We start from the raw sequence: 27,986 nt of genomic DNA, 5'->3' as shown, positions 1-27,986 counted from the left end.
AAAATAGGTGTTCTAACCTAATTTTGGGGTGCTGATTTCAGATACGAAATCCATTTTCACTCATCGCCTCTAATTTTTGAGATATACATGTTTACGTGTTCGTACATGTATACATATAAGCCCGAGACCCAAAAATATCTAAATATTTCAGTAATACACTGCAAAAATAGATGTTTTGTTTCGGTCTGCAATATGCCATTTGAATATATATGAAATAAACACATTATATTTTAAATATATGGATTATAATTTTAAAAAATGGGATTTGTGAAAGCAAAAAAAACTAGAGGTGACAGAGCAAAACTGTTTAGAAATTTGAATTCAGCATATCAAATTTAGTCAGAAACACATATTCACATGCTTGCCTCAAAATGTTTTTTTTTTGTAAACCAGTGTATTTTGACAATGGATGATTTCACAAGTTTACAGCATCAGTGACCTTGACATTGACCTTCAATCAGGTCTAAAGTCATACCATCGTGCATCACTCATCGGCCCCTACCCACATACTAAGTTTCATTAAGATCGGGCGAAATTTTTTTGACCGTATCACATCGGCGATTTTTCCAACTTTGAAGACACGTGACTCGATAACCAAGACGAATTTCAAAAACCCGGCCCCACCAAATTTGGATATTGTTCCATATTATCAGAATCCGAAGGAATTTCGAAGATCAGATCATAAACGGCGGAGGATATAGATTGTGAAAATTGACGATTTCGCAACTTTGGAGTGACGTTGACCTTCAATCGGGTCAAAGGTCACACCGTCGTGCATCCCTCATCGACATCTACCCGCATACCAAATATCAAGAAAATCGGAAGAAAAAAATGGGGACACACGTACGGACGGACATCGAGACTGGTTTTATGAGATCATCTCTAACGAGATGACCTAAAGAGACATTTCAGCTTTTCATTTTTAATTAATTTGCAAAAAATTCCACTTTGACATTACGGGGTATTTTGTGGAGATCAGTGACAAAAAAAATCTCAATTTAATCCATTATAAATTCAGGCTGCACCACAACAAAATGTGAAAAAAAACCTAAAAAACGAGGGAGTGTGAATACTTTCTGAAGGTGCTGCACGAGTATAAACATCATTTGAAGAGAAGTTTTCCAATTCTTATTTCAACCTATTTGCATGGCATGGAAAATCTTCATTTGATATGTGTGCATCAGAAACAGTTTCTAATTTTTGAAAATGTGATTTTTGTTTCAGCCCACTGTGGTGACCATTTGGGTTGGAGTCGTAGTAGGGTTCAAGAGCATTGGAAATTGTCGAATTTTACTTTCGCAAGGGAGATAAGTGTTCGTATGCTGAAATATCATACTTCAGCACATGGGTAGCAGGCGTGAAGGCAAGAGGAACCGTCTCACCAAATAATAAGACTATAACACCGAAGGCCACAGAAGCTGGAGAGGCCACAGACCTCAAAGAAAAAAAAACAACAGTGGAGTGAAAATAGTGGAAAAAAAAAGTGGGGAAGTGCTGTAAATCGGTGAACAGTATTGGTGTGGAAATGACTTTGGGGTTAATGATTTGTAAAAGAAAGCAGATATTTCTGAAATGAGTGTTTTAGAACAAGCGTGAAGTACATAATCTATATCTGACTAAAACTCTCAACTTATGTATGTATACATGTATATGTATGCATGTTCCCGAAATAAAGCCAAAACGGGACACAATAGCGCAAAAGTTTGTGCAATAGCGCAAAAAAAGCCACCTTACTTACCATTCGCCTGTGGTGTGCAGTATCAAGTTTCGTTCAATTCAGGCAACAAAAAAAAATAAAAAAAAATCAATTCCCGATTCAGTCAAGTTTTGGTATGACGATCCATAAAGCACAAAAACAAACCATGGATAATGTGTTGATATACCTCGAGAAACCGGTTGGCTGAACGATGACTCCTGAGGTAAATGCTCAAATTTTCTTCAAGTTAAACTGACCACCAAATAATATAAAAATTGTCTTATTTTTTTCAACTGCTGTCACAACGGGAACCCAACGGGTTCACGGGTACTCTCGTCGTTTTGAAGACCACCATCCCTTTTGATAGATTATATGGTTCTTGGAGGGAGGCATTTAGTGTTTGTTTTGTTTGTGTCCATGGTGTCCCACTTTTTGAAGAAAACAATTTCCATTATTTAGTTTTTTTTTGGCAATTTAAAATTATTTTTCAATTTTCATTTGTTTCAATTTCGATGATTTTGTTTGCACTTTAAAAAAAAAAGATTATGGTTCATAGAGGGAGGTATAAAGTGTTTTTAGTCTTGTACCCTTCCCAAATATAAAAACAACTGTTCTGTCTGTGACAGTCGATGATCATGTTGTAAAAACGAACGTTCCTCAATCCATGTGCTGGTGATCAACGATTTATGTTCCTTTTGCAGATCATTTTTCCATTTGAGGATTGTTTGGAAGTATCCTATAATTTCAAAAAGTTCATGGAATCTAAACATGTTGACAAGTGTTCTGAAGTCCTCTGGAAACATGCCAAACAAGGCTCTCCCAGAATTAAATGGGACAAGCAGCATTGTTTGAATGTGGAAAAGTCTGAAAAAGAGAGGAACGATCAACTTTCAGTGAAGATAACCTAATCAAACAAGACAAAGGAATAATTTCTTGGATCACTATTTTTCATTTTCTTTTCAATAATGAGAATTTCCTTGCATGAAAACCAACGGAACCAATCAATCAAAACACAAGCTGGTGTGAGCATGCTCAGGGTTATCTGACGAAGTTTACAAAAAGATATACAAACACAAAAATACCGTCTATATTTTGTGTACTGGATATTCTCAAAACCAATACCTGGGCACAACGAGAGGTACGCCCCACGGCTCTGCAGCTCATAGTTGTCCATTCTGTATGCTTCATCTCACAATGGATCCTGGACAAAGAGAACATGGCAGACAAGGATGACACCATTTCACGGCAATGATAGGAGTAGATCATGAACTACGAGTGATCTGCAAGAAGGTTCGATGGGTTGGGAAAAGGTAAACGTTTGAAAAAAATCTACAAATAAACTTTGCCACAGTGACGACACATTGTTTATGACATCATTTCTGTTAAATAGACAGGCGAACAAAACATAATGGCTGAGGAGGGCATTTGGATTGCAAAATTCAATCTTTAATGAAAACAAACCACCCCCTTTTTCACCGTTTTGTGTACCAAGTACACCTCACCAAGAAACTTCTCAAATGAACACAATGCTTTGGTAATTTTTACAAATCACAATGAGAACAAGAGAGCACGAAGGGGAAAATAACAGTGATGAATGAGTCATACAAGAATAGTGCGACACACAAATCCTGAAATAAACCAATGTCACCCGCAGGGTGACCCGTATCTTGCCAAAAGGTGACCACGTGTGACTTCTTTAAGGTCACACTGAGGTGAACAGAGCTGCTATCCACCAGGAGCGACTCCTTGAGGAATATCTGCCTATGAGAGAATCGTTCCAGAGTAACCATGAAAAATATGCGTTTGCCTCATAACGTCACCAAATGACGTCATAATGTCTCAAGCTTGACATATCTAGAAAGCACTCATCAAGGTGTTCAATTTGAGGTACTACACGATATGGTTCCTAAAACTTGAAAATTTGACCTTGGGGTCAAATATGTTTGACCTCAGGTGCTAACCATAAAGGTCAAGGCCAATCGCCACCAAAAATTAATCAGCTGAGCGCCAGACCATGAACTATATTCCCATGAAGTTTGAAGACTATCCGATCAAAATTACTCAAAAAATAAGGGTTTCATCGACTCCCCTGATTTGCGACAAAGTGACCTTGACTTTGACCTTGACCTTCAAAATTTTGTGCGCTGAAATGGACCTCTATAGGCCTCTGATGTGCGAAGTTACAAAAATTTCCAATGATAACTGTGCTCTGCAGAATTTTTTATACGTGATTACAGACAAACAAACAAACAAAAAAAAAAAACATACAAGCTGACTAACATATATTGCAAAAACTTCGTTTTGGCAAGATAATAAAGGATCACTGAATGCTGGAGAAACTTCTGAGCCATGTCACAACCATGTGCAGAGCAAAATAAACAAGAGCAAGAACCGCTTTGCAATACATGTCCCATTAAAGAAGAAGAACCCCGAAAAACAACAGTGTTTCAGTCGATTCGGAAAAACAAAAGGAAAAGCAATTTTCATTTACTGATATCTTTTGCAGACGAGAAACCAATAAAGACAACAAGAATAAGAAAATGGAGAAAAAAATTAATTTGCTTTGATGCACACTTGAGCCAACAGAACCAAAATGAAGAAGAAGAACCTTTCTAACTCACAGTGTTCAGTTCATTTCTCAGCTTTGCCCATTTCATATTAAAAAGAGCCTGATGTGCATAGGTGAAGCAAAAACATGTATATGGCTGACGAACATATACAATTCATTGTAGTTTTCCATGGTATCATCCCAATTGCACTGGGCCAAGGACTGACAGCAGGCCAAAGGCCGACCTTCAGCATCCATAAAGTATATATTCCTCAAAATAAGAAACTTTAACCTGCCCCCCTCCTCCCCCAACCAATGCACTTTAAATGTAATCTGCACAATACAGCAACATAGCAATTGTGATACACCCCTACCCACCTCTCCTCTCCCCCCATTCTTTCTTCCCCTCTCCCTCTCTCGTATTCCCTCCTCCCTTCCCCCTCACCTTTCCACTTCCTCTGCCCCTCCTCCCCTGTATTCCTGTCAGTGAAGTGACAGGTGGTATTTTCTAGTGTTAAATAAAATGTGTATCCTGTTTTCAGGGTATAAACAGGCCTAGCGAAGGCCTGAATACACACCCCTCCCCCAACAGAGTACAGTGCCATCTATTAAAGGCACACACAAAACGAAGATAATAAGATCGAACAATTTTTCTTACTTTGTAACAAAACTCGCTTCAGATAATTTTCCAGAAATTCAGTTCTGTATTTTCAAATATTCAGAACGAATATTTACACTTCGTTTTCCATTTAAGACCGATGTTCACAACAAGCTTTCTTTTTCTTCTTCCTCTTCACAACATACATTTCAGTGTTCTTTTTTGGTGGTAGCCGTTTTTCACCAGACATAAGTATGTCAAATGCAGACCTCATATGGATCTTGGTGACATCAGCACTTTAAATGAATAAAACGAACAACAAATGTCAGCTCAGCAGCCGTGACTCCTGTCATCAGGTCAGAAATGTCTATTATATCCAGGGTCCATTTTCCAACGATGAACAAGACACAGTCGATGTGTCGGAAGGTGGGTTGTGCGATGTTTTTGAAGTGTTGATGAAACTTTCTGACCCCTTCAGTGAAATAAACAGCCACTGATCTCTGTTGAGACCACAGCGGTCAACAATGGCACAGAGCAATGCCATGCTCAATGCTCGGCAGCAGACATAAAATGGCCACCCACAAGTCGGCCCTCACAGAAATTAAAATAAAATAAAATTGGGCTCAGCAGGAATTATTGGGGTCGGTCAGGCTACCGGAAACTCAACATTTTTTTTTTAGGCCTCATTGCTGGGAAAGCAATGGAAAACCACGTCGTATAACCCTTGCTCAGGAGGCTGCGACGATGGCATTAACACATTGTGAAGAGCATGGACCATCAGCGAGAGAGATCAGAGAATAAAGTTCACAGTTGGGATCCCACAACATGACCGGCAACAGAGAGGGTGCTCATCCATCCATCGGGACCAGACTCGGCGCAGAGCATTGGTGCTGCCGAAGCAGGCAGAGCGTTGGCACTGCCAGCAAGCTGGCACTCATTTTGCAGACCTTGGAAGGATGACAGACAGAGTCCACCCCACCTGGAATTAATTCAACAGTTAAGGGGAATTTGAACTCAGGACCCGAGGATGCCAAGCCCATCACCCTAACCATTAAGCCAACACTGGGCATAAGAGGGTGTGCAGTGAGAATAGAAATCCGGCATATGCTCAAACAAAACAAAAATCAGACAGGGAGTGGGAAGGAGATGGCACGGGGATGATGTCAAATGTTAACGATGTGTCAGTGAGAGGATTGAGAAGTGAAGTGTTATGGAGGAGTCATTGAAAGTTGGCACCGAAAAAAGGATGCCTGGGGGCTCCAGATCATGACCTCACTCCACCCTTGGGTTGTGCCATTGGGCTGGATACTCATTGCAAACTGGTGGGAATGGTTCTTTCCTTGGTCTTTTTCGTCATCGGGCTTCCACCTGAAGCTCGAAAACATCTTTTTCATGTCCGAGCCACACTTTGATCCTGTTGTAAATCTACCTGTCTGGCTTGTGCAGTGATGGAAGTGTGTGAGGGTAAGACCAATGAAAAATTGGTTGGTCAGAATCCCAGGTGCTTGAAAAGTCTTGCGACTACTCTGCCAAAGGAAGAGAGCTTGGCAAGCAACGGAGGATGACAGTCCATCAACTGCCCAAGATAAATCCAGGTAGACTGTCCTAATTTGACATTTGTCGCCTCCAACTATTGTTCAAAGGGGAGAAGAAGCATGTCCAGAGTTTAGGGACCAGGACGGAATCCAAACCGATGGAAATCATTTGTTTGAAATCAGCATAAACGACAACAGCACCAAGAAGGGCACTCGGGAGAGCACATACCTCCACCACGCAATGACCGATCCACAAGAACATATTGGGCCCAATACATTTTAAAATTATCATGATGTGTATCGTTTTGGAACCCATCTCACAATGGTGAAGAATCACTTTAAAAATTATATAATTCTCATATCCAGATCACGATTTGGATCTTCATCAAAATTGAATCAATTCTTCCTTCTCACACACCCAACGTGTCCACCTAGATGTCCACAACTTTTTGAAATATCGTGCTATATATATCATTTTTGGCCCAATCTCTCTCAATGGTGAAGAATCACGAAAAAAATTCTCGCAACCAGATCCAGATCCGCATCTTCACCAAAATCAAACTAGTTCTTCCTTGTGACACTCCGAACCTGCCCACCAAATTTCATCTGGATCCCTCCAAAAATTTTTGAGATATCCTGCACACAAATAGACAAACAGGGGTGAAAAACATTACTTCCTTCCACCTTCGGTGGTGGACGTCATGATGGATTCCATGACTTTGCTTGCAATTGTAAACAAGCTAACTGAATGCGAGTTGGTGGGGTCTGTTTTTATACCTTTGTGGATGGGGGTAGTGCTTGGTGACATCCAAGCAGAGGGGAGAGGGCCAAAGTAGAAGGACCGACAGAAGAGTGCAGATAGAAAGGAAGCAAGATCAGATTTGCAGGATTTGAGAACATGACCACTGAGGCTATCTGAACCCTTCACCGAAGCAGAGTCAAGGCCGAAGAGCACTTTCTCTGCCTTCTCAGGTTAGAATACAGAAGCCAAGTGACAGTGGGTATATCGGGGTGCGATTGGGACAGAACAGGATGGGTTGGGGACACGACATTTGGAAGCAAAGACAGAGTTTGAACATTCTGCCTTTACTTCTGCAGTTAAACGATTTGAGGTGATTGGTGGGAGGATGCGATGAAAGGGGAGAAAACACCAGAGAAGACTTGACAAGGTGCCAACATGACTTGGAGGAAGGAGACGAGATTGAGAGTTCTCTCTTGAGATTTGTAACTTCATGTTTTCTGGCTTGGTCCAGGATGGATAGATATTTGTTGCAAGCTTTACAGAATGAATGAAAGTTACCCTTTAAAACAGGTAACTTTCCAAAGTGAAAAAGCAAGCTGTTAAGAGAGGGCAGATTGAAGTCCTTCAATTTTGGCCAGTGTGAACAAACATATCCTGTGTCATTGAGGTTTCTCCCTCACAACAGCCAGACAAATATGGACCTTCACAAGAAAGTGAATTTCAGTTGATAAACTGTTAGATTGAATAAATTGATTTGGTGGAGATGGAGTGGAGGCTTCATGGGCTGAATGGCCTCCTTCTGCATCAGTTACTTGTGTTTCTTTGGATGTTTCTCCTCATGAAGATTCATTGCAAAGAGATTCCTCTTCCAGCAAGAAAATGTGTTTAAACGATATCTGGATGATAATTATAATGGAAAAGAAACAGACATGACAATGTCTGCAGAAAACCCACGTTTGAAAGTACATGCTTTAAGATAGTTATAGAAAAGATCAAATAACGATGAAATGGTATGTGCACCAACTTCTGAAAATTACTTCTTGATTGTGACCGAGTTCACCTCTTCTTACCACAATGGAGAAAACATGGGTGTCACTGAACTTAACTCCAAAATGGACATGTGGCAGAAGTAGCGTCACATCTGGTGGAAGCCGGTATTATAAATCGTGTCCCTTTATCGAATGATATGTTGTCATCAAAAAAATTTATTTCAAAAATGACAAAATGCTTTTTCCAAGAATGACGTAGCGCATTGCCCAATCAAGGCGGGCTGAGAAGGGTACTCCAGCCCGGAGGGGAGGAGTGCTCGCTGGCATTTCCAACTATGCATCCATCTTAGAGCTTAATGAGTACAACTTACCATCGATGCCTTCACATTGACCCTTGTTTCTTCAAGATGCTCCTGGAAAATGCTGAACCCAAGGGTGGTCCCAAGGGTGGTGAAGACAACTGTTGCACAAAAAAGTTTCGGAATCACAGAAAAACACGGCAGAACCTCTTAAACCCACCCCCCAAAACATATCACAGCAGTAACACAACACAAGATCGACAGCCCAGACCGTGCGACTGAACCAATTTGTGGATTAAAAATAAAATCTCCAAAATACGTTTCTCATTGTGGTCTCTGACCTGCCTGGAGATCCTCTTTGTTGCATTTTCACAAATCATTGACAAGAGGAAGGTACATGATTTCCTGAGTGTTGCTGGAGGATGGTATGGGGTTAACTCTTCCAAGGGTGACTTGATGTTCTGTAATGAGATGATACAGGCACCGAATGATTTATCAACATCCATCGGTAACGTTCACACTCACCTTGAGGCACAAAAACATTGCACAAGAAGTCACATTCCAATTATATCCAAGATGATTGTCAAAGGCAAAAAATTCAATTTTCTCTTTCTTAAAAATCTTGGCTCATGAAAAACTTCACAGATGGGAACAAATTGGGGAAATTAAAAATTTAAAATTGAGGAAATTAATGGAAAGGGAGGTGATGGAAGTGTGGATAGAATGAAAAGAAAATTTAAGAAAAGTTTAGATGGGAAAAGGAAGGAGTATATTCAGAGCAGGAAAGGGATTGAGGTGAAAATTTTACTTCATTTTTGGAAATAATTCATACATTTGACAATGATGTTTTACAACATAATTGAAATCAGAATATTTAAACTTAAAAATACAAAGCAGGAATAACTGCCATTTGTGAATGATATTTTTTGTGTTTAATATTGTGACGGTTGTCAGCCCAGGGGGAGGATGGTTGTGAATCCCCAGGAGGAACAAAGCACTCGCACACAGGGTTAAAGCAAGTTATGCCGTTGTGTCCTGTTTCACAATGAAGTTATGTTGTGTTAATTTGGGGTATGTTGTGGGCAGGTTTATTTATTTGAAAGTTTGATGTGCCTTTTGGAAAACAAATCGGAGACATGCATTCATTCAGAAAAAAAAAATCCTTCACAAAAAAAATTCAGAGCATAAAGACAAAACCAACGAGAAACAGACAAAACCCAGACATTCTCTGTCATTCGGTGTTGCTGAAGCCAGCCAAATATCTCTCCGAAAGAACTGTCTCGAAACTGGAAATCCCCACCCCGCCCCCCTTCAACTTTCTCAACAATCCTCTCGAAGAAATACTTTCATTCAAGCTTCTTGGTCTCACATCCGCCATGAACTTTCCTGGGAAAGACGTTTCCAAGCTGGCCTCCAAAGCCAGTCACCGACTGGGCATCCTCTATCGTGCAAATAGTGGGGCAGCTCAATAGGCCCCACGTGCACCCCCCTGAGTACGAATGCAAACATACTTTTTAGAATCCTTAAGGTATCTAGTTTACATTTTTAGATGTTAACAAGAAAATTAGGTTGGTATTGGGGTCTATTTGCCTGCATTCTGGGATTATGACATGCCCAATTATCAAAAAACATAAATTTTCACAACTTTTTAACCAAATGGACAAGAAACACAAATGAAGCATTTATTCTGTACAATTATGCTGTTTTAAGAAACAATGAGAACTAACTGTACGAGTCAGAGCCTTCACCAAAATCAATTTAAAAGCAAAACATCAAAAGGGGTACAATACACACACTTACCAACAATTGGATGATCAGCCTTCAGCAACAATCTCCCTTCATCAGAGAGCTGAAAAAAAAAAAAAATCACACTTATCAATAAGATGCAATCATTTTTTCAAGAATTAGAATTAAATTAATCTCATAAGTGCACGATCTGGACACGAGAATTATTTAAGTCCCTCAGTGATTCTTCACCATTGGGAGAAAGGGCCAAAAACAATACATAGCATCTTTCAAAAATGTATTGGGCCCGGTATGTTCTCGTGGATCAAGCATTACGTGGTGGAGGTAGCCCAATCAGCGAAGGACGCCAAAAATCTTTATTTTAAGATATTTATTCAAGAAAAAAAAATACGATCAAGTATGAAGTGGAGCCATGTTGATTTATAAAACCAAACGTGATTTTCTGATTCTGTGGATGGGCCTTAAAGCACTCAAGCAAGCACTCCATTAAAAACCGTTGATATGGACCAGCAGGCTTGGTAAGCATGAGCTCACTGCTTGGGAACTGAACACACCGAAGTTGTGCAGCTTTGCTCATTCCATTCTGATGTAGATTGGTCAAGAGATCTTTCAATCAGTCAAAACTCAATAAAATTATTCAGGAAAACAGTGAAACTAAAAACTACAAAGTCAGAACAACAAGCTTTAACATTAATATCAGTCTCCGTGCCGCGGGCCTGGTCATGTCGGACCGCTCTGGGGTAACAAACAACAATAACATGAGTGGATGGATTTGACAGGAGGTGGATCTCAATCGAATGAATAAACACCAGAAATTTACAACCCGTGCTCATTTGTAAATAACGTTGCGGTCTCAGGGCTCGAGCCGACTTCAGAGGGGGAAATCCCCGGTTATCTCTCCAACTGACCCAGACCTGAGGCCACCAGGAGCGAATAACTTCATCTCACGGCGAGTTGCGACACAACTACGAACGCCAATCGAGCGACCACGAGTCCCAGTGTCCGTCCGTCAAACAACCGTTTTACTGGGAGCCACATGGCCTACTGACCGGGGAACACACCCTTGGCAAATGTGCTACTTACCTTACCTGGTGATCTTGAATGTGTCCGAGCTGTACCGCTCGCACATGCCGTACCTTGCAATCGAACCGTGGGGAATCTCAACCTCTCAAGCAATCGACGTGCGCACAGTGCTGGACCAATGCTGGAAAAGATGGACATAGACAGATCGGAAATAGATTCAACAAGAACAGTTATATTCACACAAGTTAGGAGCAGAAAAAGAGGGTATGGGAGGGGGGGCGGGGGAGGATTTTACTGGTACTGTGAGAATGAGGGTTAAGCAATGAGATCAGAGAAAGAGGAAAGAGACAGAGAGCAAAGTTAACAAGGCCTTACCTACCACCAACACAGTACATGGGCCAGCTTTCACAACGGCTATTCCACCCTGAGGGAGAGAAGTGGGAAGAAAGACTGAGGTGGGGAGCGTGCGTGGACAAAAGTGACATGCGTGTGGGTGTGTGTGTGTCTGGGTGTGTCTGGGTGTGTATGGGTGTGTATGGGTGTGTATGGGTGCGTGTTGCGAGTGTATTTGAAAAAGGAAACCGAGAAAGGTGCAGCAGAAAAGATGTATGAGGGGATAGCCCAAGTGTGTGATCCTCCCAGATGTGTGTGTGGTGCAGCTTGGTTTTGGACCTAATAATCGGCTTGGCTCCAACCGCCCCCTCACAGCCTCGGCCCATCGCTCGTGATGGCAGTTCGTGAGGTAAAAACCAAAGGAGCGAAAGTGCCAAGAACCAGCAGCGTGAACTTGGGGAACAGCATCCGCAAGCGACGGTTGAAAGGAGCCATAGATTTGCAGTTATAATAATGAAGTAAATAGACAGACAGGTGCCAAGACAAAATGGACAAGAGACAATTCCACCGCCGACCAGGTCTCCCGAGCAAACCCCAAAGGGGGAGGGGGCTGGGGGAAGCAGAATAACAAAAGAATATTTGCCAAGATATAAAGTAAATAATTTGTGAAGGAGAAAGGTGGGGGGGAAGAAGAAGAAGAATTCAGGCCTGTGTGAGTTGACCTTCCAACGGCCTCAAATCAGCCACAGGCCACACGGATGACACTTCACCAACACCCTTCCCTCTCTCCAGAAGGGTTCTCAAACTTCGCCAATGAACGAACCGGAGCAATTCCATCAACACCTTGAAGCCACACGTTGCTTCAGGTTGGCTCAGGTGACACTCAGGAGGAAACGCTTCTGTTCCCTCTCCGATCAACGCGTCCACATGAGGCCCTCCTCTGCCTCAGCGTCTTCAACACAGGCGGTACCTTGACCAGGCGGTCCTCGGAGGGATCACTGCAATCCTCAACGAGATCTCACAGACCAGGTGTCTCATCACAAGCCAGACCGCGCGTCCTGCATTCATTCCCGCCTTTTTCTCTCACCCCTCACCAGCCTGACCCCTGTCACGCCAGCTCCCGCTTCTTCTTCACCACTTCCCATTTTACTTTTCCTTCTTTTCCTGAAAATCCACCCAGTCCCGCCACATGAGATAATGTGGAGGCCTCGAAAAGAGAAGAGAAGGGGAAGGAAGGTCTTGCAGCAGCAGAACCGAAACAATTTTTTGGTTAAAGAAGAAGAAAGAAACTCATCTTGAGAACCACAGCAACACCAGTGTAATACCCCCCCCCCCCCGTGTAATACCCGCCCATGTAATACCCCCCATGCGTAATACCCCCCTCACCCCCCGCCCCGCCTCCAAAGTTTCTGGATCATTTCCAGGTTCGGAACCTCCAAGGAAACATAAAAACCTCATTCCGTTCCAAAAGGACTTTCTATCACAGGGAAGGAAACAATAAAATGTAATAATAATATTTCACATTCTGTACATGTGGAGGATGAACACAAAAGGTGAACATGAACACCTGGGGAAGAGAATCAAGAGGAAATGGAACATCTGGTTCACCTTGGGCATCTCGTTGGGATAACCCTCCTCCCGCCTCCAAACGTTCACCTCAGGCTCGTCGCACGGATTGTCCGCATCATTCTCCTCGTTAAATGGACGTTGATGACTTCTCATGTCCTGAGGTAAAACCTGGATTTGTTTCATCGTGGAAGATCCAATCGAGAGATGCAAAAACAGAGAGAACTTTCTCAAAATGCATCCACGACCAACGTCTCAAACACAAGTGAGACAAACAATTCCGAACATTCAACCTGAGATGTTCGAGTACCGAGTAGTTTCGATAATGTGAACATGGGGACACCGGGGCCTGGTGAAGGAGGGTCATGTGACCCACCCATGTTCCCACGCTGTGCTGTGTTGTGCTGTGCTGTGCTGTGTTGTGCTGTGTTGTGCTGTGTTGTGCTGTGTTGTGTTGTGCTGTGTTGTGCTGTGTTGTGTTGTGCTGTGTTGTGCATGGATTAAACATATTGTTCCCAATTCAGAATCTTCGTCTCTGTTTATTGAATACATCACACAACCTCTTTGTCTGAGAGTGAAAGTGAACACCCTCTTCATTGTTTGTCATATTAATACCCTTGCTCGTCCGTGAGTGTGTCCGTCTGACATCTTGTCGCTGTCAAATTCACAATCCCGATACGTTTTCCCTTTATTGAAGAGCTACCAAAGCACAACGTATAATTATTTTGAGCTGATATGTCATGGGTCTTGTCAAAATCGACCTAAACGATCAAGGCAGCCATCTGTTAGTTTATACAGAACCCAAAGAGCGATGTGGCATTCTTCAACCCGTGTCATGACAAATTTGTCCGAGGTCTGTTCCGCATATCTCGTGAGATTGTGAGTTGGATATGGAACCGCGATGGGTGGGGAAGGGGTTTCAACACCATGAACTGGGGAGGGATTGGCATTCTCGAAAGCAGGGCTTAAACCGATATAATCATAAAAAGTCTTTATTAGAGGTCATGATTTACTTTTAACGATGTGTTTTTATATTCATCATAAGGAAGAAGGTGATTACTTTCGGGTCATATATTATCACAATCTCATGTCTTCTCCGCATACTTTGCGAGATTGTGAATTGGATACGTGACCATGATGTACCATGGCCTGCTCATGATCACATATCTTCTCCACATATCTCGCAAGATTGTGAGTTGGACAGGTGACCGTGACGGGCCATGTTCATGGTCACCATTTCATTTCCATCCATCCATCCATTGGGACCATACTCTGTGCAGAGCATTGGTGCTGCCAGACAGTCTCCTTGGCTTGTGGGCACCAGACTGGACAGGTTGCCACTCAGACACAGGATATCAGCAAGCTGGCACTCATTTTACCGACTTCAGAAGGATGGCAGGCAGAGTCAACCCCACCTGGTATTAATTCAACAACCAAGTGGGATTTGAATTCAGGATCCAAGGATCCCAAGCCCACCACCCTAACCATCAAGCCAACACCAAGTATACGATTAAATATGCGATAGGATGAAGTGGAGCTCAACAAAATAATGACAGGCGTGGGAAGTGGTGGGCCAGGAACTATTTTATACCATACTGCATATCAATACGCAAGGCTGTAACACCACATTTCCTCCCTTCCAGATCTAATTCCACACCAACAGGTCAACCCACACCACAATAAATGAACATTTCACCCATTTGGTGAACCCCAGAAAACAGCATAATCAAAGACATGTCCTCATCAATTGGGGACCACCATATGTGGTGACGTGCTAATAACTTCATCTGTACTTCCCCAATGTGTCCTTCATGTAGCTGTCGCAGCAGACGACTGCACAATGATTCGGGTACAATGACGCGTGTGGCACACAACAGATGGCCACAATGGGCTGACTGTTTATCCTTCCGGTTGTGGTAAGGTTGAATCTGTTTCACTTCTGGAGACCAACCCTGAATGACAGACTCGAACACCCGAGACAACTCCATGTCACGTTGCACTTCCCATCTGATCTCATGACTTGTGATTGAAAGTAATTCAACCTCTGACATGTGAAACACATCAACGACATCAATATACTCCTCTGCAGATGGCTGTACGATCTCAAGTGGAAGCTGAGACAGCGCATCTGCATTTCTGTTTTCAGTCGTACTCTTGTCTTCAATGTTCCAGTCATGTCCAGCAAAAAACAATGCATATCGTTGCAGATGTGCAGCTGTCATCACTGGTATGCTTTTGTGAGGGTGGAGGATGGAAAGCAGGGGTTTATGGTCCATGAGGAGGGTAAACGTCCTGCCAAAAAACATCATGGTGAAATTGTTTTACTCCCCATACGAGGGCCAATGCCTCCTCCTCTATCTGTGAGTAATTTTTTTCTGACAAGGTTAATGACCTGGATGCAAAGGCTATTGGTTGTTCTTCACCATCTTCCATGACATGAGAGAGTGAACTCCCAAGACCATATGGTGACGCATCACCTGCAAGTGGTAAAGGTCTGTTCGGATCATAATGTGTAAGAACAACGTCAGAAGCAATCGACGTTTTACCTGCATAAATACCTCCTCGCAAAGCCTTTGTCCAACTCCATGTGTGTCCTTTCTGTGGTAGCTGGTGCAACGGATGGAGAAGTGTGGACAAATTTGGGAGGAAACGATGACAATAGTTGACCAACCCGAGAAAGGAGCGAAGTTGTGGGACATCTTAAGACTGATGCTTCGGCCATCACCTTTACTTTGTCGGATGTCTTACTTAACCCTTCCGTCGTGATTTCATTCCTGCAAAAGGTTCGCTTTTATTTGAGAAACAGACAGTTGTCTAGTTTACCCAATCGTGTGGTGGATAACCACAACAATTGTGCATTTTCTGAGAAAAGCATAAAATTTCTAGCAGAGTTACTGCATACCATAAGGTTTATTTTCAGATATGGAGGGAAGTTAGATTTGACCTCTGAGGACTGTGAGAGGTCAAATCCAAGATGGCTGCAGGCCACCACGTCTAATGTTCAAACGCGCTTAATTTTGGAACCAAACAGCGTAGAAAAACATTTAAGGTGTCATTTCCAACTAAATTGGGGATTCCCAATATTTTGGTGATACTTTTGAGCGCCAGAACCCAAGGACATGCATTTAGGTCAAGGTCAAATGACGTTTAAAGCTTTTGGACTTTCTTTTGTTTAAATACATTTACTTTCGCTTGGACACTGGATTGGACCTACAAAATAATAGTTAAATTTCGCTTCCATTTTGACACCATTGGCACTCGATATCCACACATTTCTCCCAAATTGCATCACAACTTCCTTTGAAATATCATTTCTATCCAGCAAACTAGTGCAGATCAATGTCGCTCACGATAACCATCAATCTTCCCACTCATATAAATTTTCGAATTAGCACTATCCACAATTTCCAAATATCCTATTGGTAATGATCAAAATATAAGTCTCCAGAACAGAAGCACAGTGCAGTGCACTTGAGGCAGCTTTGGCAGACTTGCAGTGTCCGTCCAGTGCACCCTTTCTCGCAGCGACAGTGGATCAATTCATGGCACGATTTTGATGCTTCGGGGAGAGTGGTGCAAAGCGGCTGCCACCCAGTTGTTGCCCTTGTCCAGCCCGTCAGATGGATCTGGCATCTCAGGATGCAGGACGAATGCCTGGTTCCAACAGTTGGCCTGGTACCAAGTGCGCTTGATGTACAGTTTGAGTGCTGCCTGGGTTGGAGGAATATTCTCTCGAGTTGTCGACTTCTGTGTGAAGAGCTGTTTCCTGGCATCATTCACTTCCGTACTCACTGGTTCGGTCATACATCAGCACCACAAATCGCTCCAACAGTCAAATTGATCTTTTTCTGGCCCTGCTACCATCCAGTGTCTGAGTGCTCTTGCATTGCCAGTCAGTTCAATAGCCCCACCAGAACCTTTCACCATTGCATTGTTCTGCTCATGGGACTAATCAAGTGCCATGGCAGAGAACTTGTTGCTGGATTTGTGCACCACAAAATTTCCAGACTTGAATTATGTGAGCACATCTGGGTGTTTTTCAGCAAGAGTAGTCATGTCACGGATGTGTACGGGAAACCATCTGGAGTAGTGGTGTGATCTCGGGCAAACATCCAGGGCATGATCTGCGTCAGGGATTACACATACAGCTGGAAGTTACCTTCACGGAGTGACCTGATGTACCACAGCAAGAGAAGCTACAGTGACAGGATCTTAAGCCAGCAGTCAAAGTGGACACTGACCTTTGCTCGCTGGATGCACCACTCCTCAAAAGGTGGACTTTCAGGTTGCATGGCATCAGTATCATCGGATGTGCAGTCTTCACTGCAAGCTTGTTGGAGAAGTGGAGAAAGGCTTGCAGCCTTGACCTGGTGTGCATGGCGGGACTTGGTGACATGGCTGGCATGTATGAAGGAATTTGCTATTCCGGAACTTGCAATGTCAGCCCGTACCAGGGCATTCGTCCAGCCAGTCTCCCTGCAACTTCAACGTGGCCATCTCGATGTGTACACCACCGAACATGATCACGAAGTGATCCTCTCCACGAGTGGCTGGCCAGGTCCACTGAACTCCTTTGCAAGAGCATACAGTGGTTGGTCAGAAGCAAGGACAGGAATATGACCAGGGTTCAAGTGCTGAACTGCTGCCTTGACGATGTCCATGGAGTGCCGTATCATTGCCACCGAGTGTGCATTGTCAAGAAACAGAGGCAAGAGTGTGTTGATTGCTGGAGGTGGGATGACAGTTTCGTGCACGTCATCGTGGTCGGCAGACCATGATATCCAGCCATCCATGGTAGATTTTAACAGCTGTCTTGACTTTGCTGAGCCATGCATACTCATCTTCTGTGGCAGCTGCAGCAGCCAGGATGTTGGAAGGTCTTACGGGACCTTGTGCAGCTGGCGCATTGAAGTCCTTCGTCTTCAGATATCGGCATACTTCAGTCTTGACCTTGACCTCAATGTATGACCTCTTCTGGCAACCTGAAAATGATCATCAAATATATGGGCATCTTATGATTTGTTTGAAATGACATCACAAACATGAGACACCACTGGGTGTTAATTTGCAAATTTCAACTGATTGCTTATTTTTGGTCAATTTTTACCTTGACCAAAATGCATTTCCTTGAATTCTGGTGATCTCAAACGTATCATCAAATGAATGGGCATCCCCAATTTAGTTGGAAATGATACCTCAAATGTTTTTCTACACTGTTTGGTTCGAAAATTAAGCGCGTTTGAAGATGAGACCCGGTGGACTGGTGGCCATCTTGGATTTGACCTCTCACGGGCCTCAGAGGTCAAATCTGACTTCCCTCCACATCTAAAAATGAACAATATGGTTCGTACTAACTTCACTATAAATTTCATGCATTTTTGATAAAATGAACAATTGTGATTATGTGAGAGCTTATCCACTGCACTACAAAGGTTGTGCTGTTTTTGCCTCTGCAAAACCAGTCTCAAAATTTTCAAATGTTCTCCGTCTGAATTTCCAGTGATGATTTTGTCATCGATAAGACATTGTACCTTTGTATTGGTATTCCTGCCAATACCCGATCCATGGTTCGTTGCCACACTGCAGGGGCTGATGTAAACCAAACACCAGTCTGCTGTGCTGGTACAGACCTTTGTGTGTATCGATTGTTCGGTACTTCTTGGAGTCTTCTTCCATTTCCATCTTAAGGTAAGCTTCATGAAAATCAAGCTGGGAGAACATCTATCCTCCTGCGAATGTTGCCAGTATATCCTCCACAGATGGTAGTGGGTATTGATCCACCTGAAATAAGGGATTCATCAACACCTTGAAATCCCCATAAAACCTAATATCTCCATTTCACTTCACAACGGGGGCTACGGGCGAGGACCATTCACTCCATTCTCCCTCCGAGATAATACCGGCCTGTTCTAATGGTTGAAGCTCAACATCTATTTTTGGACATAATGCACGTGGAGCTGGCCAAGTCTTGTGAAACAATGGTGTACAGTTTGGTTTGAGGCTCAACCTTGCTTTCGTGCGTCTCCGAGTTCAAATTTCATCCTTGAAGACCTCAGAGTACTGGTTGAGCAAGTGTTTCAATTGAGCATCAATCGATCCGGAAATGGTTGAGTCGACATGTAATGACTTGACAGTGTGCCAGTCGAGCTTGATCGTCTGCAACCTGTCTCTTCCCAACAAGGCTGGGCCACGAGTGTCGACAACAAACAAATACAGCACGAAGGATTGCTTATTGTACTGTACTTGCACACACAGCTTGCATTTTGGTTCACTTTGTTCATCGGTGAAAGTATGAAGTGCAGCTGTCGTGTTCTTTATGTTTGAGATGTTTGTACAGTTCAGAGGACTCACACAATGAAATGACGGAGACTGCCGAGCCAGTCTCCAACTCCATACGCAGATAGTCTTCCTGCCACCTTAAATCCAGATGACCGAGTTTATTGACATGGTTGGTTCCAATGTTAGCTCCAAGCGGGTCTTCCAGGTCACTGTTGTTGTTTCTTCGACTCACAGTGTGTACATTTGTGTTCGTTTTCTTTCCAAGCTTCTGGAACCTTCTTGCAGCATGCCCTTCAAGTGAGTTGCAACACTCCTCGTGTGGGAAATAACAAGTATCAGGGTGGTGTTTCCTTCCGCATCGGAAACAAGACCCCCTGTAATTTCCATCGTCCTGGGCACCAGACGACCTGAAAGGCACGGCCCCGGGCTTAGTCGTCATCTTGTGGACCTCGGGTCCTCCATTATTCCCTCACTCCCCAGAGTCTTTTCAGCAGTTTCCGTGGCAATCGTGAGTTCAATAACTCTCCGGAAACCAAGTTCACTTTCCGACAACAGGCGCTTCTGAATACTCTCACTCGTCAATCCCAGACGAGCCTGTCTCGTCGTGTGTCATTTAGATTGTCACCAAAGTTCCAGTGCTGAGAAAAACTTTTCAACTCGGTGATTTTAAGTGCAGGGGCATATGTTTGCATGTTGGCAAATTATGTTAACTTGTGGCACAAACGTTTTTCTGACTGAGAATATCCCACTGAACAAGAAAATCTTTGGTGCCAAATTTTTAGAGATATTTGACGACGTTTTTTTCAGGTGTATACATCAGAACATATAATTGACCGATTCAGCAAAATTTTTGACGTGATTTTTTTGTATCTTTGATGAACCACGTCATGTTGCACCTCAAAATGATCGATGTGGACCATGGTATACAATGAAAATGTCAGAATTTATACATACCATAGTTTAATGAAATGGTACCGTAAAATCCAAGATGGACACCTCTAAATCATGAAATTCAACGAATTGGCATATATATGTATATATGTATATGTATATATATAGATGCAAAATTCGTTAAGAGAACAACAGTCTATTTGTTGTAATAAATTACAGTTCTTGATCATGAGGAATCCCATTTCAGAAGAGTTATTTGATTGGGTATGTTCAAATACAACTTCGCAGATCATTAATAAATAAAAAATAAAACCAATGTCACCTGCAGGGTGACCCGTATCTTGCCAAAAGGTGACCATGTGTGACTTCTTTAAGGTCACACTGAGGTGAACAGAGCTGCAATCCACCAGGAGCGACCCCTTGAGGAATATCTGCCTACGAGAGATTCCGATGAGAATCGTTCAACAGAGTAACCATGAAAAATGTGTTTGCCTCATAACGTCACCAAATGACGTCATAATGTCTCAAGCTTGACATATCGAGAAAGCACTCATCGAGGTGTTCAATTTGAGGTACCACACGATATGGTTCCTAAAACTTGAAACTTTGACCTTGGGGTCAAATATGTTTGACCTGAGGCGCTAACCATGAAGGTCAAGGCCAATCGCCACCAAAAACTAATCAGCTGAGCGCCAGACCATGAACTATATTCCCATGAAGTTTGAAGACTATCCGATCAAAATTACTCAAAAAATAAGGGTTTCGTCGACTCCCCTGATTTGCGCCAAAGTGACCTTGATCTTTGACCTTGACCTTCAAAATTTTGTGCACTGAAAGGGACCTCTATAGGCCTCTGATATGCGAAGTTACAAAAATTTCCGATGATAACTGTGCTCTGCAGAATTTTTTATACGTGATTACAGACAAACAAACAAAACAATAAAATAAAAAAATAAAAATAAAAAACATACAAGCTGACTAACATATCTTGCAAAAACTTTGTTTTGGCAAGATAACAAAAAAAACAAAACATACAAGCTGACTTACATATCTTGCAAAAACTTTGTTTTGGCATGATAATAAATTAATCATTATCTTACTATTTGCTGATTATACATTTTTTAGAAAATAGACAACATCGCAGCGATATAAACTATATATTAATTCCCTTACAATAAATTTGTGCAGAAGATTCACAATTTTCTTTGTCGTTTAGAGAGTGGATGACATCGCAGTTATATTAATCATAATACTCGTGCATAAATCACACAGTCATGCCAATACAATCATTATATGCATTTGGTTAACAAGTTTGCTTTACCTTTCTTGCTTCTGTTTCTTTCAGATGTACTTATATATGTTGTAACACACCACGAATCATAAAAATTGAGGTATCTCTCTGAAATCAAAATGGACAAACCTCATTCCAAGCATCCTCATGTAACTTCAGAGACAAACTATGCAATATGTCTGAAGTGTCAAGTTCCAGGTGGACAACTGGTTGCCAATCCCACCTCATATGACAAGTTCCTGGACAGTGTTCATGAGCGTGCAGGTTATGGTGATCCTGGTTATCTACCATTGAGCAGCCGACTCCGGGATTTTGATGCATCAGATCTGCAATCATATGGGGCGTCTTGGCACAGGGGGTGCTTTCAAGAGACTGTGCATAAGCTCAAAATTGATCGTGCGAAGATGCGATTTCAGAAAAGTACAGCCACCAAAGATTCTGCCATTCTGCTATTATCTCCAGTCGGCCGTCCGTCATCTTCCCAAGCATCAAAATGTGATGACAACTCACCGTGTTCAGATGCCACAACAGGGACGAAGCCAGTCACCCGATCATCATCATTCTCACATAACAAGATGCAATGTATATTCTGTAGTGGAGATGGAACGACAAAACAATTGAATGAAGTATGTTCATTTGACGTTGGAAAAAAAAAATCTACGACGCTGTCCAAATCAGTGATAATGATGAATGGAAAGTTCGATTACAAGCCACATCACCAAATGACGCTCGGGCCATAGATGTAAAATATCATCTCCCTGCTATGTGAAACACGTACAGTGTCAATCACAACAACAAACGTTGAATCCTCACCAAGTGGATCAGAACCAAAGGACTATTCTTGCAGACAACGAGTTCTTCAGTGTATTGAAAAATGTACTTCGCTCTGGCAACATTGTTTCAATGAATGATGCCACCAACACCTACATTGGCATCCGCAGAATGCATGGAGTGGTAGGAGGAAAATTGATTCAGCACAAACATGTCAAAGATCTGATCAAGACACCTTGAAAATGTTGAATTCTCACGTCCCAGTGCGAGACAATCTGAAATGTTATGCTCCAAGACTATGAAAGATTCTGCCATCAGAAAGGAAATTGACTCCCGAAGTATTGAACAGAACATGAAAAGCATTTTTGAACGTGCGAATACTCTTCAAAAGGACATTCTTCGTGGCAGAGGAACGCCATGGGTCTTTGACGGATCACTTCACAGTGGTAGTAGAGATAACGTCCCAGCATCCTTGACAGCACTGCTCTGATGGGTGTTAAAAGGGCCATCCATGTCCTTGGCTGATGAATGTGCAAACCACATTGATACGGCAACCATCAACATTGCACAGAACATAATGTATGAAGTGAAAACCCAAAGGCAAGTGACACATATACCCAAGAATCTGAACTCATTTGCAGAATCCAAGAAATTGCCACCGACAAAAGGAGCACTGGAACAACACATCAAGCGAGCTCATTATCAGGCTATGGTGTGGTACCATGATGAAATAGCCAAACCCAAACTACCAGAACCATCAGAATATGGTTGGACATTAAAGAAAAACCTATACAGGCCAGTGATAACCCATCGACCACCTGCACCAAAGGCTGTGCTGGAACTTGTGAGGTGCAAATGTGTCAAACAAATGTGCCGAACGGCATGTTGTTCCTGCAAGCGAGCAAATGTATGTACAGAGATGTGCACTTGTGAGGCATCTGATGACATCTGTGAGAACACTCAACAATCAGCAGCTTCCGATTCAGACGACAGCGATGATGAACTATAATGATGAACTCTGAAATAATATAAAATGTGACCCTTAAGTTGGCCAAGCAGCATGCACCAATTTTGTTCAATAAATTTGAAAATACACTATATTTCCCATATTTTAAAATATATAACAATTTATATAAGATAAGTAGCATGATAATTCCATGCCAAAATTACTCTGTGCATCTCACCGGTCATTTTAAGGTGCTGCATGACAAACTAAAAATTAAGTTTTGAAAAATAAATTTTTGTTATAACAACACTGTGACGTCCACGGGACTTGAACAGTCCCGCCAACGTAGAATGAGCCGAAACGATGGAGGCGGTTTATTTATTTATAACCCAAACATGGCGGTTCTAATCGCTCTACCGCAAACGGGACGAGGAAGGTGGCACGAGTCACTTTTCACTGAGTTGATGATGTTTATTTGTTTTTATTATTAACCAGAAATAACAAGACTCGGCAAGAAAAGGGATCCGGGGCGATTTGACGGGATGGAGTGGGATCGGGCGTGGGGAAAACACAGACAATTCCAACGAATATACAATTCTCAAACCCTCGAAGGCGCATAGTACACACGCACACACGCACGCACGCACGCACGCACGCACGCACGCACGCACACACGCGCACACGCACACACGCACACGCGCGCACGCACACGCACACGCACACGCACACACACACGCACACACACACGCACACACACACACACACCGTAGCTACTTCTGGTGGTCAGGCTGGACCGTGGTGTGGACGCAACTGTCCCTGGATCAGCGTCGGACGAGCTGGCCTTGCTCTCGTCAGGGGGGGGGGGGCAGGAGAAACCGTGGCGCTGTCGACCTCCTGGTCTTGGCCCAAGTCCGCTCACAGCCGCCAGGGAACCAGTTCTGGCGCCAAATTGCGAGCAGGAGAGGGAGGCAGGTCCGCCCGCCGTTCGACCCCGTACTCCGAGTCAGCAGAACCCCAGAGCCAACCAAGGTGAGGCACGAGGCTCAGCAAGGCTCCAAGACACGATGAAGAACACGATCGAATCAGCACAACAACAAGTACGCTTCCCGCGCAACAGCCTCCACACCAAAAAAACACGATCTTTTTGTCCCGATCTTCTTCCTCTTCCCTTTTCGACCCTGAACAGAACCTTTTTATCCTCCAGTCCTCGTCACTTCCAATCGAGCCGTTTTATTGGCCCACCGCCGTCGCTTTCCGGCAATCGTGATCACGGGGTGGAGCCATCCGCAGCCCTGTCCTGTGACGTCACGGCCAGCCTCCAGGGACTACTAAAAGGGGTTTACGCAGACACACTTACCCTATCCCGTGTCCCTATCTAATTACGTGACAATTATCATTTCCCCCTTGAAGAAATGAACATTTACTAGACAACTTATCACCACTGCATTGCTACTTATTACATCGAGATCCTGGTAAACTCGAACAGCATGGCATACCTAATTAAACATCCTAATTACCCTTTGAATGCATACCCCCCTTCAAACGTAACAACACGATCACGGTCATCTGGTATTTTCTGGAAAAAACAAAAAATCACACAAAACATGCATAAAAAAATTGGCACCAAGATTTTTCAATATCAATCTTCTCCTGCAGTCACAAAAAAACCCCAAACAACATCAATTAACATCGTTTACAAACATGACCATGCATCTCAACATATGGCCCTGCACGAAAAACCACAGATCAATCCTCCATCCTGCTGATCACGTCTGTGGAATCGAAATTGTTGGGTTTTGGGCATCACTGATCCTGGAGAGTTTCCACCAATTCCCCACAAGACTTTGTGTGCGGATTGTCTGACGCAGTGAGATTCCCAAACAGCCCATCCGGACATTTTGATGTTAACGATACCAAGAAATGCTGGAACCTGTCTTTCACCAGCAACGTCATTCAAGGCCCGGTCACACCTTGACGTTTTAGCCAACGTATGCCGATTTTTGAATTTTTTTTCTAAAACGCTGGCACACGTTGAATACGTTATGGGTAAGTTTTAATAACATTGAGAGCACGCTGAAAAACACTGCCATACGTCGTTGTACGTTGGCTTTAAACGTTGTACTTTTCGGTTGTCCTCAAATTTTTTTCATGCTTGAAATTTCACGACGTATGCCGGCGTATGACTCACACGTTCCGCTACGCTGGCCACAAGTTGTATGCACGGTCTGCGATCGTTGACAGACGTCAACACATGCTACTTGTAAGTTAATCATAAGTTGAGATGCGCTGAGGTAATGTTTAGCGTACCCGAAACTTATTTCTAACCTATGATTAACGTGTTGTTGGCACGTTATGCGATCGTTGCCACACATCGACAGACGTTACTTTTAAGTTACTCATAGGCTGAAAGACGTCGGTATAATGGATCGTCCTTGCGTCAGCGTCCACGGCCACGGCCAGGACACTTATTTGCAGCATTCTTCAAACTTTTCTTCGGCATGACGAGTTTGTTCACACTTCGATGTCGAGCTTGGCTATGATTCCAATTGTCCATCGGCAGCGTGTATTTAAAATAGTCGAGTTTGAGCGTTTTAACACGTTCAGAAGAAACGCTTCAAATTTCAAAACCCCAGCGTCAAAAAACAAAGGCGAGTGACAGCAATTTAAATCGTTCATTGTAAACAATGAAAATAGTTGAGTGGTACCGTTTAAAAGTCGTTGAGTGTAAAAAAAAAATCCAATTGTTGAGCGCAAGCTTCTACTTTCAATAGTGGGGTTTGAGCGATTTTGCACGTTCAATAGAAACGATTAAAATTTCCGAGCGCCAGCGTCAAAAAACAAAGGCGAGTGACAGCAATTTAAATCGTTCATTGTAAACAATGAAATAGCTGAGTGGTACCGTTTAAAAGTCGTTGAGTGTAAAAAAAATTCAATTGTTGAGCGCAAGCGTCCACTTTCAATAGTGGAGATGCAGCCATTTAAATCGTTGAGTGGCAGCCTATGAACCAACCCGTGGACACGCGGACGCAAGGACGATCCATCATAACCCACACCCTCCCCCTCACACTCACCTACTACTGCCAACATGAACAAACTACTACTAATACTAATACTGATACTGATACTGCTGACATGGACATCGACTCAAAAAGGAACTCGAAAACACTGTTGGGTTCCCTTTTATGAGCAGCATTTTTATATACCAATTCCCAAAACCGCTGGGAACACGTCTTTATATGGCAGTTGTAACCTAGAAACACGTTCATTTTTTTTTGTCGACCGGAAGACGTCATTGGAATACGTCTACATACGTCGATGTGTGTTGGGACTACGTAAAGAATTGGTTCAAAGCACGTCAAACATAAGTTAGAAATAAGTTTCGCGTAAAGAAGACATTACCGCGACGTGCTTCGACTTATGAGTAGCTTATAAGTAACGTTTGTGGACATGTGTAAGCGTCCACATATCGTGTGTAAAACTTATCCCCATCGCATGCGGAACGTGTGTCATACGCCGAGTACGTCGTAAAATTTTGAACATGTTTAAAATTTCTTGACGTACTCTACTTACTACGACGTATGATAGCGTACTTTAGCGTTGTACTCACGTATACCAAACTTACTCATACCGTATTTGACGTGCCCCAACGTTTTAGACACATTTTTCTTAGGTCGGCATACGCTGGCAAGATCGCCAAGGTGTGACCGCGATGTTGACACTTCCATTTCTACGGCAGTTATGATTCGAATCGTTGTGCGTCAGCCTTTTAATAAGCTACGTCACGACATCGTCGGCGATGCGTGCAACGCGCTCTGCCTAAGTTAGACTATCGTTGGGCATCGGTTGTGTAGGCCGACAACAGGTTCAGCATTCGTTGGTATAAGTTATCTATAACACAACGAAACGTTCTGTGTCCATTACTAATATGTTATGCATACGACCAACTCGTTATGAATACGTCCGAATCTTAAAAAAAAAAAACATCAAAAGTTCAACGTCAGCCAGCGTTTTACATACATTTTAATACGTTGCCATCGCTGGCTAAAACGTCAAGGTGTGACCGGGCCTTCACCAAAAACTACTGTTCCAGCCTCTCCCGATATGATCGCCAATCTTCCCACCCTTCATCAAACGGATCAATGTCCCCGATCCAGCCTGACACATGTTCACGACACAACACAAATGGCCTTCAATCACAATCTGAGGACAAAGGCCTTTGACCCTCCAGGCCCCAACGTTGTCTTGCTGTTCCAACAAAACTCAACGGGTCTTGGACTTGCACAGCAACTCAGCGTCGTTCAAATAACTTCACCGCAACAAAGAGATCCCATCCTCATGGTCAGTTTATGATGTGTGCGATCAGATTAAGTGGAGCTTGGAAAAATCACCTCAGGAACGGGAAATGGCGGGACAGGAACTACTTTATTCCACACTGGGTATCAACACGCAAGGCCGTGAATATACCACGTGACATCTTTTCCACATATCTCGTGGGATTGTTCGCTGGACAGGAGATCGTGACGTGTGTGGAGGGCTGTGTCATGGCTGACAACGAAGGTAGTTCCCATTACGATCACACCTTTCCTTTGGGTTGGCCGGGCTGATAGTGATGGCAGTGTAACAGGTGTTGGGAGATTGTTTTAACGGTGATTCACATCTTGTTTTACTGAACAGTTCTTTACATCTCGTTTTTGTGACGTCCATTGATGACCTGAGGCTTCATAACGATTTCC

At 43.0% G+C, this 27,986-nt stretch overlaps 1 protein-coding gene across 14 annotated transcripts; it reads right to left on the bottom strand.

Moving 5' to 3' along the window:
- Nucleotides 1-301: 301 nt before the first annotated feature.
- Nucleotides 302-27,588, bottom strand: LOC147033284 (uncharacterized). 14 transcript variants are annotated; one of them, XM_085871519.1, is made up of 10 exons: nucleotides 18,607-19,365; nucleotides 13,118-13,246; nucleotides 11,552-11,600; nucleotides 11,237-11,357; nucleotides 10,208-10,256; nucleotides 9,777-9,896; nucleotides 8,749-8,868; nucleotides 8,480-8,568; nucleotides 2,819-2,897; nucleotides 302-2,560 (listed from the first exon to the last, which is right to left on the bottom strand). In XM_085871519.1, the coding sequence occupies exons 1-4, from the start codon at nucleotides 18,772-18,774 to the stop codon at nucleotides 11,314-11,316; spliced, it is 390 nt and encodes a 129-aa protein (XP_085727645.1). In that variant the 5' UTR covers nucleotides 18,775-19,365; the 3' UTR covers nucleotides 302-2,560; nucleotides 2,819-2,897; nucleotides 8,480-8,568; nucleotides 8,749-8,868; nucleotides 9,777-9,896; nucleotides 10,208-10,256; nucleotides 11,237-11,313. The 14 variants fall into 14 exon arrangements, 9 of the variants coding, with proteins under 9 accessions (XP_085727645.1, XP_085727650.1, XP_085727649.1 ...); XM_085871524.1 differs by having other exon boundaries at nucleotides 11,290-11,357; nucleotides 11,556-11,600; nucleotides 18,607-19,332; XM_085871523.1 differs by having other exon boundaries at nucleotides 11,556-11,600; nucleotides 18,607-19,321.
- Nucleotides 27,589-27,986: the final 398 nt, after the last annotated feature.

The sequence above is a fragment of the Eptatretus burgeri genome, chromosome 2, assembly GCF_056783735.1.
Source record: "Eptatretus burgeri isolate ZD-2024b chromosome 2, Ebu_testis_v1, whole genome shotgun sequence".
NCBI classification, from domain to species: Eukaryota; Metazoa; Chordata; class Myxini; order Myxiniformes; family Myxinidae; genus Eptatretus; species Eptatretus burgeri.
Note: the sequence above shows the minus strand (reverse complement) of the source record. Positions and strands in the feature narration are given on the sequence as shown.

Bases quoted from the DNA above. Each gene is read 5' to 3' on its own strand.
- LOC147033284 (XM_085871519.1), bottom strand. From the start codon at position 18,774: ATGAAGCTTACCTTAAGATGGAAATGGAAGAAGACTCCAAGAAGTACC. The intron at 11,601-13,117 runs GTGAACCAGATG...TCTCTCCCTCAG, and splicing joins ATCCCAACGAGATGCCCAAG to GGTGGAATAGCCGTTGTGAA. The intron at 11,358-11,551 runs GTAAGGCCTTGT...CATCTTTTCCAG, and splicing joins ATGTACTGTGTTGGTGGTAG to CATTGGTCCAGCACTGTGCG.